General features: G+C 36.5%; 1 protein-coding gene across 8 annotated transcripts in view; it reads right to left on the reverse strand.

Annotated features, from left to right (window-relative positions):
• The window catches only part of YAP1 (Yes1 associated transcriptional regulator), a 98,446-nt gene that overhangs the window by 7,087 nt on the left and 76,781 nt on the right, over window positions 1-14,578 (reverse strand). For 4 of the 8 annotated variants that reach the window (XM_040583695.1, XM_040583696.1, XM_040583692.1 and 1 more), the window contains 2 exons: window positions 14,304-14,351; window positions 2,911-3,041 (listed from right to left, as the gene is read on the reverse strand). In XM_040583695.1, the coding sequence (XP_040439629.1) occupies window positions 2,911-3,041; window positions 14,304-14,351 (179 nt within the window). The remainder of the gene's footprint in view (window positions 1-2,910; window positions 3,042-14,303; window positions 14,352-14,578) is intronic. The other 4 variants (XM_040583697.1, XM_040583698.1, XM_040583693.1 and 1 more) reach the window with 1 other exon arrangement.

The following is a 14,578-nucleotide window of genomic DNA, read 5'->3' on the forward strand; positions in this document are numbered from 1 at the left end:
TGACAGTAAGTACTGAAGACAGCAGGTACAAGATTGATTATGTAAATGAAAACACTACTGTACATTTTCTCAAATTGCTCCAATGTAGCAATTATTTTCTGAGATTTTTTGGATGTTCTGATTATGTAGGCAGTGGAAAATTTCCAGCTACCTGAACTCTGGATAGCCAACTTTGGTACCTCCTACCTAAAGACAGGAGGACTGCCTCACCAGGAACTTTATATATACCCTATAAAGATAGGAAGAAGCATTTCTCTAAGTCTGAACTTAAACATAAGGGACATCAAGGAGATCTTTAGGGCAAAACTATTGGACTACTGTATCTAATTCAGAGATAGCAATGCATATCCACAAAAGCCCTTTTTAAAAATCCCCTTCCCTTACCCAACCCATATGCCAGAATTAAGTGTGGTGATGTACCTAAAATTACTTAGAAGGGGACAATGCTCAGACCAAAATGCAAATTAAGATACTCTGAGCTCAGGTCAGGTACAGACTTCCAGTATTTTATGTGAGGTTAAGGGCTACAAAAAACCCTCCCCATTAAACATATTTGCAACTAGGCAAGTAGTATCTTTTTGCATTTTACAGTAAATAGTCCTTGGCAATTATCAATCTGCCAAAACCAATCAATTTGCCCTTTCTAGCTTTTTTTCCTCTTTCTAATTAATAGAAAAGATCCATCATTTTGTATTTCATGTGTGTAGACTCACAATGAATAAACTGCATCAGTCCACTGCCATGGCCATTTGAAACCTGAAGATGCATTTCTTTCACATCAGAAAACAGGTTTCAAAGATGTGACAATTCTACATAATTTCAGAATAAATTTCCAAATATACCTGGGCTCAACGTATGATGGCAACAGCCTCCCAAAAATTCAAGCTAGTATCATCAAGGCCATCATCTGCCTATAGAGGTTTCTCATTGGAGAGCAGGTCAGTTTTAAGATTCTTTGTCCTTTTTATTCCTTGGGACAGGCCAGCACAGTTAAGGCTCACATCAGAATCCAGAATGAATTCAGTGGAGGACAATCCCTCCCTCTAACAAAAAATGAAGTTTTTTAATAGGATCTGTGTAGAAGGTAAGTCTTCCTGAAAGGCTTACCAAAAACTTGAAAATACTGCTTACTTCCTTATGAGTTTCATAACAAAATACCACTACTTTCTTCTCCATGTGCAAGGCCTTTTTTTTTTTTTTTCCTAAACTTGTTTTTCTCCAATATATACAAAGCACTGTGTACCTTGAGATAGAAGGTTTTTACCTGCTTTCACAGTAGCACACACACAACACTAGCACGGACAATACTTCATGCAGTAGGAGAAAAAGCTTAAGAGCAAGATACTTTTTATGTTTTACATAACCTAAACTATATGCATGACAACAGATTCCACTGGCAAGATGGAGGTTATGTTCTTGCATGATCTCCACTGAACTTTACCAATTTTAAGAATTAGAGTGAGGACAGAGTATATGAAATGACGGATAAGTCTTCTGGAAAAGGCAGAAAATGAAACAAACAAGCTAAGGTGATGTAACATCATTTAACTGGAAAAGTTACGTACAATGACACTACCTCTTCAGGGATGAAGAACTTAAGCGTGTGTATTAACAACTTTAAGTTATTTAAAAGAATATGGGATGAGATTTATAGTTGCAGCAAAGGTTTGCAAGGATTTGAACATTTGAACAAGGAAGTTTTCAGTATCTAAAATTACAACAGGTATTTAAACTTGCCCTATTCCAAATTCAGGCCAGTTCTAACATGATGTGGATTTCTTACCTGATGAGTAGGTTTGAAACTGTATTAGTAGCAAAAGCCATAGAAGTTAAGACTTAAATTGAAAGAATCAAGATAAAATTTTATGGAGTTTTCCATGAGTATAATAATGTACCATTAAAGAGAAGGACAAGCATGTTGTTATACTTCATAAGCACTTACAATAAGCATCTTAAAGTTAGGCTAATATTACAAGGTAATGCAGAAACGTAGTGATGAACTCTGACAGAATACGTATTTTTTTCCTTTTTTACGGTAGGGGATACTGAATTGATATCAGTTCAGAATACTGACAAAATATAGTACAATGGAGAACTGCAAAATTAACTACTCCAATTTCAGATCAACTACTTGATACTGCTGAAGTGTTTGTAGAGTTTTACTGCATTAATAAATGTCTTTGTGGCTTGGAGATTTGACTGTTTTACAATTTTCATCTTTTCTTTCCAGCACGCTAAGCAAAATATACAGCATTATCTTAAGCTGCAGCAGTTTCTCCCAAGTTGTAATCATTAGCACAAAGCATCTGCAAGATGCAATTAGAATAGTATTTCCGCCAAAACAAACTCCAACTCAGAGGGGTTAAGGAAAGAGTTACGTGAAAAAGACTAGTCTGTGCTGTAAAATTATAGATCTTTTAATTAAAAGACCCACTTCGAAATAATACAGCATTTAACATGAAACATGCCACTATTTGCAGATTTAACATTAAGAGTAAAAATACTGCTAAATTAAATACCTGAAGTGGAGGGGAGGAGTGAACGGAGAAACCTTAAAATGAACCTCAAGGTGTAGTCCTAAAATGTGCCTCACAGTTCATTTGATCTCACAGCAAGCTATTCACAAATCCTTCTGAGTCAGTAATTTGAAATGACTGCTAGTCAACAGATTATGCAGAGGCAAACATGTTATGACTTTGAATAAAAAACTTTCCTGCAAGTCTGAACAGACTACTTCCTCCCACAGGAGACAGCTTTTAATCCTCAACTTTTACTAGACTTGCCATTTAAGGAAAGATTCATTTACAGCTGTGGCTTTTGGCACAGACAGATGTTCAAAATAAACTATTACATGTACCAAACAGAATTCTAAATCAATTTTTTTCCCCTCTAGTAGCTACTCCTACAAACCTGTTGAGAAAAGGATCAGAACTATTTGTAGTCATTGTTCTTAGTTCCTGTGACATTCCAGGAGATGACACGGGATTTTGAGATCCACTGTCTTGTTCCATTGTTGGAAGCTGGCTACGGAGAGCCAATTCCTAGAACAGGGGGAGGGAGAGAAAGAAAGATCATGTTAGGCATCTGAGTGCACTTTTCAGATACATGAACACATGACATTACAGGTAATTGATGCTTATACTGTTTCCAGTTACAATGAAATGAAGTTTCTAAAGACAAAGTGAGAATTTTTACCAACTTCAATGATAATGCAAGTTCCACCAGTCAAGCCCAGTATTGGAGACTTCACTATAAATGTATTTATGGATATAAGTATCTGTATATTTACATAAATCTTTCCTAGTTCACTGCAATATCCTTTTGCTAAGCCTATTCTTAAGATCAGAAAGGAACTGTTAACACTGTCTGACCCCTATGATATGTCTGTATCTTTTTCCCCTTTATTTTAATTTCTGATTTAGTCCCTGGTTTCCTTTTTACCTTGCTTGTTTCATTCAGCAAAATTTAAAGCCTTTACCTACAAGTTCCCATTTACTCCTCATGTTTGAGGCATACATTTTGAAATTTCTGATTGACCAAATCAATGATTTGTCCCACATGTAAATCTTAAAAGCTCTTCCAATCCCTAACAACTTCTTAGTAATTGGACTTCTGAAGTTACAAACCTAGATTACATAGATATTTTACGCATCTGACTGCACCAGCTTGGATCAATCCATCCATAAAGCTTATAATTACTAATTAATGAAAATAAGTTTTAACATAAAATACACAAATTTAAAGGTGGGTGGATATAAGCAGAATCTTATGTAATTTCCTGTGTCCTCCCTCTCCCTTTTTAAACAGGTAATTCATGAGTTACGCATGTGAAAAATACAATAATTTTCTTCAAGCAACCCTCCTAAAACATCATTAATGGTTCACCAAGCCTGTGCTTTCTTCATTTAGAGACTGCTAAATAAATCTATTGACTATCTTGTTACCATTATTAGTAGTATGTGATTTCCAGGCTGTGTCTGGGAAGCTAATCTCAGGCAAAAGCAATCTTGTCAGCATTGACAATACTCAGTATTTCTCACCTGTAAAATGAGAGGTCTTCATCCATTCTCAATTATTAGCCTAAGGATTACTGTAGACTTCTAAGATACAACATAATCTTTCTCCAATTCTTCTTCAAAGTGATTTCTTTTCAAAAAATCCCAAGGTTATTTTCCAGCAGATTGTGCCAAATGTTGAATGCTTCCCTACCACCTGTTTTTTCCTTTTCTAATCTACATATGCTTCACCCCCATTCCTGTGGACTATTACTCTACATAACACGTTCCTTTAATACCAGTTTTCATGTCTTATACTAGAAGGTTTTCTCACTCCCGTTGATCAGACCTTTGCAGAAAGTGTACAAACATGCCACTGGTTTTTGTGTTTATCACACCCAATTGCCTACTCCAAGTAAATCCACTTCTCTGCTCACTATCACTTACTTGGCCACTGCTCTAATAAATCGTAATAATACTACTCCCCATTTACAGATCACAGGATGGTAGGCACCTTTGATCATTTCTATAGGCTGCTTATCCATATGATTATCATTTGCTTATGTAATAAAACAAGTGCAAAGACTATATAATGAGGTCTTACTTCATAGCTAAGTTTACAAACTTTTATTAGCCACATCAGCCTTGATACAAGGTGGCTGATATACAGGTGGACTCAATCCATTTAAGGGAAAAAAAAAAAAAAGAAGAAAAAATAAAAAAAAGTTTTTGTTCCTGGAATGCTTCCCAAATGGTGATCTGGAGAAGGTAGAAAGTCTTAAGAGCAGCCATCCCAGACATGGCTCAAGAACTGCTTGCTCACCTCATAACCTTTATACCCCTCCTCTGGAGACCAGAATTCCTCCAAATGTCACCTGCGACTTCCCTTCTCTGAGAAACTGCCTTCATGTGATGTAGCTACTTTTAACTGATTCTATCTTGCTATTAGTCCAATGAAAAAGGAGGAAGGGAAAATAAAAAAAATATAAAAAAAATAAAATAACTTCTATTTTGCACCACTGCTTCTAGAAACTTTTACCTGGAATACAGCACATCTTTCTTCTCCACCCTGACAGCAGAGCTGTCCATCAGTGAGCGCTCTGCTCTTACATACCTACAACTAGCTGGCCACAGCAAGAATGCTCTGTCTTTTTCCCTTCCTTCTTGCTCTGATCTGTGCATTGCATTTTTATTTCCTTGGGCTACAGTCCCTGACTAGGCTGAAGAAAAGGGGCCAAAAGTGCCAGCAGCTTGAGGAAGAAGCTTAATCACACATCAGCGCCCCAAAGAGTGATGACAAAATAAAACCAACACGGAGTCCTTTCTGTATATAACGCACTGAAGTGACATTGTATGTCATTGTGTGGTAGGCCTGCTCTTTCCAATCAGCAATGACTCCTGATGCAATAGTTAAAAAAACAAGAGAAAGAGACACGAGATATCCATACAGGTCCCCTTTTCAAGAGCTACTGAAACCAGGAAAGAAAAAACCCCACAAATTTCTCTTCTGTGCCTTAAGAAAAAAAGTCAGTACAAACAAATAAGCAATTTGGAAAAATGAGGAAGTTACCTTCTTTATTTTCTAAATCCTTACAGGGTAGCAGAGATTGATGTTTCATCAATATATGAACTTAAATAGTATGGTAAACAAATGTAGTTCAGATACTAGCTAGCCAAAAAAGAAAAAAAATCACATTTCACTGAAGGCGCAATGAAGAGAGATGTTAAATCTGGAGAGAGAACAGTATTTTGCCTCTTCTTTGGCACGTACAATGTAGTGAAGTAAGCCTTTTTAATATTACTACTTAATAGTGCTACTTTTATCCTTGTTTTAATAACAACATTGCTGAAAGTACAAAACGACAACTATTTTTAACTATTTGTAAGTAGCATTACCACTACTTATTCAGGAGGCACACCTACAGCACTTCCCCCTCAAAAGAATTTTATTCCATTACTCATTCAAGTAATAAATTTATGTCCATTTGAGAGTCTAAAAGAGAAAGGATTTACCAAAAAAGACAAGCTACTGAGAAACAAATAGAGCAATTTTTAAACATTCTGTGAGATAAGCGAAGTTTTTACAAGCCCTAAAGAGTGTATTACGACTATTTTTCATTAAAAATGCATGTAACAGAAGCTAAAGTTGTATTGCTTGGAGAATGGTCTTTTCATTTCTTCTTCCTTACAAAATTGATTTTCAAGAAAAAAAGTTATGCGTTTCCTGCACTTAAAAAAAAATGTATGGGACTGTACAAGCCTTTCCCAGCTCCAAACAGAGCAATCTGAACTCTAGGCTTTTAGTTCATGCTTTAAAATTTATCTTTTATTAGAAGTATTTAAAGTCTGGAGGAAAAATAAAACCATGACAAACTCCTGGCTTAGATTTCTATAACTTGATCTCATCCTACTTTTATAAGTATGTCAAACTTACTAAGTACCTCTGGGAAAATAAAAGCTTAGCATTCCTATTGTTAACACAAAAGCTGAATTTTGGTTATTACCTAAAGACCAAAATGATCTGTCATCTCCTTAAGCAAAGTAATTTTAAAAATAAGGTCAGCATTGTGTTAATTTATCTGGCTGGCCTTATTCTTTTTTTTTCCCCCATAATTACATACAGATTAAGTTTTACATGAAGTTCCAGGTCATTCACACCATGATCAAATTAACTTTATGAAGTTACTCTTTTCAGAGCATTTTTATATTTATCTTCACGGTGTTTTTGAGGAAAGGCAAAAGACTCCCTTGTGCAACTCGTATCATGTTCTTACTGTATTAAACATATAATATGTCACTCAACTTGAACTGGTATATTCTTATAATTGGGGATTTTTTGGTAAATTTACTTTACAAGGGCCAGTTGTAACATTTCTACCCCAAATACTGTTCAACTATCAAATTTTTATCCGCAAGCTTTACTAGAATGGGAGAGAACTGCTAAGGGAAAGAAAAGAGCACAACACCTATAGGCAGACTTACAGCACCAGTATTTCTTCAGACTGAAGTATTTAAGTTCTTGTTTGAGGCCACAAAGTTACAGCTATGTGCAAAAGAAACAAGGAAAACACATGGACAGATGAGATGAAGACAAATGAATTCAGCAATGAGGAGTTATGCAATTAGTGAAGAGTAAGGGGGAAACATAAATCATTCAGTGTTGCAATCATGAAAACCAGCAAAATTAATTTAAGAGGTGATACTGCTAGAGTAATAATTAATTGTATTGTATACACTTGGTGACGAACTCAATGCTACGCAGAGAATTGCAAGTACAGATAAGGCAGCATAAATTGGAATACACATTTGTAAATTAAGTCTGGCTTCTTGCCTGGTTTTGCAGTCCTTTGCTGTGCCACTGCTTCACCCTCCCCTTGATATCTATCTGCCCGTGGCTCCTGCTGCGCCTGCCCGGCCGAGGTGTCTCTGAGCACCAGTAGGGCAGGGTTGTGTCAGCAGGAGCCAGCAATCATGAAAGCCATGCAGACCTGGATGGCCTCCCTACACCAATTTTTGTTTGCTTCTAGCAAAAGCTGTTACTCCTCATATCTTCTGCTGACCAATTGCTTTAGAAGTACTTCTATGATTTAAGTTTTGCAACTGCAATCAGCACTGGTGACTCCAGGAAATCCACTGCAGTGAGCTGCAAATACTATTCAGACACAAAACGTGTCCTGAAGCAACTAGGGACATAAAAACCAGACAGAGACAACAAACGCAGTTCTGATTTACTCTGCAGACTTTTAGACGGGGTATTTCATAGACTCACACAATAGTACTTATCTATAAAGATCTACATTCACAAGCAAGCAGTAAAACTACTTTGTTGATCTGTAAAGCTTAGGTGCTGCAAGTGGAATCAGAGCTTCTGAATTTTTACGTTACTCATATAATACAAGTATCTTTCCTACTGTGTAACTTTGTAGCTACCAATGCTCAACATTCCCCACTTAAACCAACAGAGTATGAAACAAACTACAGCCACACTAATAAAGTTTCACTTACACCTATGGTTTTCAATGAGGAATGAAGCTATACTATTGCAGAAACCACTTGGTTCCCAAGACAGCTGAACAACAGCAGTGTTGCTTTTGCAGGAAAACTAGCTGAATTCCACATTTTGTATATTTTGATGGCAGCCAACACGCCCTTCCCCCTCAAACCCTCAAAGCTACACAGGATTCCCTTTCCATAATGCTTGCATTTTCTAGGCAGTATTTAAAGTAGTACCTTAGTGTACTGCTCATCATAAATACCAAAGACTTAAATAATAATTCGGCCAGGGAAGATCTCAGTAATTTCTACAGGACATCTGACTCCATGCTGAAATTTCCAATGCTTTGACAAAATTTTCTGTTTTATCTAATAGTGCTTAGAAGAAGCAGAGTTTGTTAACCAGGACAGAGGAAGATATGTGCCTTGATCTCTTAATCACTATGGGTCATAATTCGGGGGCAATTCCAAAGTGACTTTATACTGGTGATTACAGATAGCCTTTGACTGCGTATTCTTACCCCTCCCTTCAGCTGGAACTAGCATTTCTATGGCCATACACTAAGACAGGTCAGAAAACCAACCTAGCTGAAAAATAATTTTTCTGATAGATCATGTGTCTGATCTGTCTTGTGGTGTAGCCATACCAGTGCTTCAGCTACTAGATTATGAAAAAATGACATTAGATACATCATGTTCTGCCTTGTTATTAAGGCAATCTCTGGCAGACGACTCCTTTTTTTAAGACTCGTGTCTTAAACCTCCTGCAGTTTAGTGTGCCGGAGCACATCTACCAGACCTCTCAGTCAGAAGTCATTTTATGAAGAAGCAAATATTTTGCTTAAAAAATACCATACAACACCCCAGCTGCAGCCTTCAGCTCCAGCTTAGGAAGCCTCTCGACAGCTGGTTAAGTCTTCTCCTGAATTAATTTCTAAAGTCACGGCACTGCATAATGTGCTGCCTTACATGTAAGGCTCATGGTGCTCTCTTAAAAAGGTCTGTGCAACTGATGCAGAGTAAATCACAGGTACCTGACAGATTATCTTAACTGACCTTTAGCAATCTAAAATACAAGCACTTTCCTACAAACAGATGCCTATATAGAGGCAATATGCTAAGATTTGTTATTACATGCTGAATTTGCTGCCACAGACTAAAGAAGTCTGTTCATTAATTGCAAAGGTTTTTGAAGGTAGTCCAGTGAATAACAAGTTTGTTACCTAATGAAGTAAAATATTCCTGCTAATAACATATCAACAGTTCAATGACATGCATACAAAATGAAGTAAAATATTCTAGCTAACAATAACAAGCCAACAGTTCAATGAAAACTGAGAGAAATGTATACAAAATTGATTTCTGCCTACTTGCAACATTCAAGTTACAGTATCGTACATAGTGCTCAGCTCCCTTATCTGCATGACAGCTCTCCAGTAGTATTTTGTTATTGATTTTGGACAGTAAGAAATCAGTAACGGTTTCTGTTCATTGTGCAAGGAAACATCTAACAGAAAACTTAAAACCATGAGGGACAAAGCAAAACTTAGTACTAGTACAGAGAGCTATCAAGTGAGTAAAACAACGAAAGGAGGGACAGAATATCTACTTCCACTAAAATGAGAAGTTTCAGGTACTATTTGTGACAATTGATTAAAAAAAGTTCAATTGGAAGCAAAAATTTCAAATGGGACAAAAACTTTGTTGGAAAGACTCTTCACTGTCGCAGCTAGCCTTCCCCAAAACCTGGATCTCTTCATAACAGCTATTCAGAATAAGACATATCACAGGCCATTTTCTCTATCAAATATCAAGCAGTAAGGCAAATTAAAACCAAGGGACACAACAGAGCTATGAATCTGCTCAAGTGACTTGTTATTTTCTTCCTGCGTCTTTTAAGTGTAATTTTCAAAAATGTTTCTGTATACCAGTGGTTGTATCTTCACTTGGCAAAAAAGACACGTTCAAAGACCAAATGACTGGCTTCAGTACCTTATCTTTGTTAAAAAAAAACAAACCAACAAAACCCCAAAAAATCCAACACCCCCCCCACCCCCACCACAAACACCCTTGATGAAACCAAGACAAGTTATTTATCTTGTTAATCTAGGTCAGCTTCAGATAACACACAGAGGCATGGGAAACAAGAGGTTCAAGGGACAACACTGGGATTCACTAAGAAACTAAACCAACTATTGCTTACTGCTTCCACTAAGATTTGAATACAAGTATATCTTGTTATTCAAAGGCATATTACTAGGAAAAGAAAAAAACCCCAACGAAACAAACCTGAAGTCCCCAGTAAACTTCCAGCTTCACCAACATCACAGAAGTTCAAGTGTACAGAATTCCAGACAGTACTTGTTTTTAATGATGCCTTCCTTACTTTCTAGAAAATGTCACAAATCTGACAGTAACAGAGCTTTGTATTGGTGTACATGCAAAGTGACTGAAAAAGTCTTTTATTGAAAAGTAGTAATAGTGTCCTATGAAATTAATACTTCCTTGGAACACTGGAAATCTTCTCAACTAAGTTGATGAAAGGTATTAAACACCAACTAAGATAAACTAAAAAAAAAAAAAATAAAATTCATAGGGAACTGAAATAGTATTTTACCCAGTAACTACTGTAAGTTCTTATATTTTATGCAGTAAGAGGAAATGCAAAAAAAAAAAGAAATTGAAATAAAACCAAGTGATTCAGCAAGCAGTGACCAACTGGGCATATATCTTTGTAGATTCTTCACTGAGTAGGGGAATTTCCAGAATGTCACTCAAAAGTTGGTAAGATATAAGTTCAGGGCAACAGGACAGAGAATATGAGAGGTACTTCATAAAATATAAAGGACAGAAGAATGGAGACAGTGAACAGAGAGCACACACCAGGTATGCAGAACTACCATGAAAGCAGCACAGAGATAACAGAAAGGTTAAGTTGGAAAGCACAACTGAGCAGAATAGCAAGGAATTCCTGCTTCTCAGACAGGGATCTCCACTCAGTGCTAGAAACAAGCAGCAGATATGGAATGAGCAAGCATATATAGAGGAACCTATCACTTAAACGGCTGTGTAGTATGCTGAACTAGCAAATACCCTAATATTAGCAGAAGACAAATCAGAAATCTTTCAGTCTTAGCACAGGAAAGTAGTCTGCACAACATCCTAGAATACAGCCATCAGTATTTCAACATTATTTGCCTCTATCTCTTTCCATCATATACTAGGAGGCATTAAATCCATTACCTAACATCTAGTCAATTTTGTGATTCATACAAAAGTTGATTGACATGTACTTTAGGCGAGACATTGTAGATAGCCAGATGCTAACTGCAGGGAAACGGAAGGAGAGCTACTGGGAATGGAGTGCAAGTCAAGTCACTCAATCTCTTAACTAAGACAGGTAGGCATCTTTAAGGTGTTCACAGATAATTGATGATGATGATGAGCACAAGTAACTGGACCAGTGTTTGGCATTTTCAAATTTCCTGGATGTATCAATAGCTCTTGTTTATATAGAGTAAATACAGAAGTTACAATTTTTCCTTCAAACACCTTTGACTTGGACATTTCATTCAAGCAAAAATACTTGCTACAAAAGATGAAACTAAGCAATTGTTTCATCTTTCCAGGCAGTATTTAAATGCTAAGGCCTCCCATACATAACACTTCAAGTGTTGGTGTCACTACCTGATGCTACAGTTCATGGCAGAAAGATTAAAAACTGGCAAGGACACAAAGTACACTCAGTACCAAAAAAACCTGACCAAAGATATCAATACAACCAAGACACTGCATCCAGATTATACAGACCAAAATGTCAAGAAGGAAGAGAAGGTTGAGCTGGATGCAGGATGTTGGACTAGATGACTTTCACCAGTCCATTCCAACCTATTTGATTTTGCGATTAAGAAGAGCTCAGAGATCCAGTTAAAAAGTTAAGGAACACTTCTCAGGTTTTTTTAACCCATATAAAAAAGATATTTAATTAGAGATAAGCTCAAGAACGCTGGTATCGTGTAACTTCTTTACAAATAGAAGACCCTGACAATCCCTCTCTAGAATAGACTTAGTCTTCCCAGAATCAAGAGCACTGAACCTATGAAGATTTTATTTTCAGTATGCCTTAAAAGAACATCTAAAATTTAGCAAGACAAGCTATTACTCTTCCTCCAAGCACAGCTTTATCATCACGAAAGCAGGTAATTCCTCTGAACTTCATTAATTTTATTCACAAAGGAAAGAAAGGATCTGTCAAAAAGAAAAAGTTGACCAAAGAAATGCTTGTTCTTTCTACAAATTTTTCACAGATTCACTAGGTTGACTATGACTTGATAGGATGCACAGACTGGGACTTCAATAACAGCATCACTGGAGAAGACAGACAATATTTGCCTCTATAGCACAAGGCCTCAGGAAGCACTTAAGAGAACAATTTCCAGAAGCAGTTTTCTATAAGCACCTTCTTCCACATGTGGCTGCTCACTACATTATTGAAGTGACACATGAAAACACAAAAATACATTTACATTACACAATATGAATAATCTGTTATTACAGAACTTCTGAGCTGGTATGATTGCTTACGTTCCTGTCCACCAGATCACTCAAACACTGATTAGTGAGTGCAGACTAACAAAACTGATCCCAGGAGGGTGTGTATACAGATGAGCCTGGTACAAGGCCAGCTAAAATGTAACTGGAATCCTGATTTTTGCCTAAAGCCTTTCATTAGTTCCCATCCCAAACAAAGCAGCATGACCTATATGTATAAATTTAATGAATTACTAATAAGGTCCCTTTGAGGTTTTGCAGCTTTTTAGTGTTTTAAGCCAGAATTTCAAGAAGTTCCAAAAATCTGATCTTATTAAGTATGAAACTGATCCCAAAGTTCTCCATTTGCTGCATATTTCTGACTTGGCAAGAGGAAGAAGATACTGTGGAAGAGCAAACATGACAGGGCTGCAGGCATACAAGAAAACATAGAATACACTTTTGGCGTTCAGCAAGAAAAACATCCCTTCTGAATGACTTAATTGTGGCAGAAGATAAGGTGCTTCCAACTGGTGCGGAGAAATGTGCTTCTCTGTTTATTGCCTTGTATACCAGCCATCCTTAAGGATTTTTTTTTCCTCATCCATAATAGGAACTAATATTGATCAACAAGATAATTCGGTGGTTAATGATCTTTAAATTAATCAAATTATTACATCTCAATTACAATGCTTCATTTTTAGAGCTGCACTGATACTGACAAACAAGAAAGTATTTTTTTCTGGGGTGTCAGTACTGTTTCTAAGGTCTGATGCTCCTATCTTGAAGATGATCGTCTCAACAGAACTAGCAATGTACAAATTTTGTGGTACTCTTCAGAATGCAATAGTACACCACTACTCATAGCTTCTGAACACAGGATACTTTCTTTTTTTCTGTTTTTCTTGCCTAGTGCATATAGCGTTTTTTCTTAGAAAAACAAGGTACAACACACGCCAATATAAATATTGTCCTAAGAACCAGTAGATGAAGAATACTGTTAGCAATAGCAAGTGAGAAGCTCTCTGAATATATCCATAAAACCACCCTTTCAGAGATTCACTCCATATTCAACTTCTTAAGAGCCTAAAAAAAAATCCACATTAAACTGTTTATTATGCTTTGCATTGTGACCGATTTTCTTTTGGTCTGAGCCTGGGAAGCTTTTCAGAATTGCTGTTTCCTATACAGAAAATGTATCTGTGTAGCAGCCTGTTAAATGTCAAAGTGGAATAATTACATATTATATCCCCATAGCAATTATTTTGTTAGTCTAATTATTAAGTAATTCTGTTACACTGTACACGCTTAAAAATTGTAAATATTTCAAGTGACTTTTTATTAATTGATTGCAGATATCCTTCTTTAAGATTGTACCTGTTTAAACAAACTGATAAGAACATTCATATGAACATTGAAAGTCACAAGCTACTACCTTAGATATAATGGGAGGTTTGTTTTAAATAAACATCTTGATGACGTCAGGATTGGAACAGCAGTATCCTCAAGAATGCTAAACGAGAAGGTTGTTTTCAGTGCAGAAAAAATGTGCAGTGAATTCCTCATTTGCTTTTAAGTATTGATATAAAGTTGTGGTAATGCAGCACTCTTAAAAACGTTATGGTTGTGACCAGAGAAGTGGTTCAAAAATATGTATGACAGAGCTTGGCTTGGGTTTTTTTTGTTTTTCTTTTTTAGAATGCCTTCATGTAGCAAGTTCCCCTGCTAGCCTAATTTAATGCTTTTATTTTTCTAATTACGCTGAAACATCAGTTAAGAGCCTACCTGATGTTTTGGAGAATTTGCTGTGCTGGGATTGATATTCCGCAATGCCTAAGAGTAAAAATAAGATGGATAAAAATTACTTTAGCTGCATCGTTTGTCTATGCAGGCTGTCTTATAAACACCATCTTGTAGTATCAAGCCCCCAAGACAGGCCAGATGAGACAGGATAAGGGAGAAACTATGAATATCACAACACAGTGAAACAAAACTCACAGATTTACCACGGATGTGTATTTGACAGATAAGCTTACCAACCAGGGAGAACAACATGAAGG

This window comes from Falco naumanni, chromosome 2, assembly GCF_017639655.2.
Source record: "Falco naumanni isolate bFalNau1 chromosome 2, bFalNau1.pat, whole genome shotgun sequence".
Classification (NCBI taxonomy): domain Eukaryota; kingdom Metazoa; phylum Chordata; class Aves; order Falconiformes; family Falconidae; genus Falco; species Falco naumanni.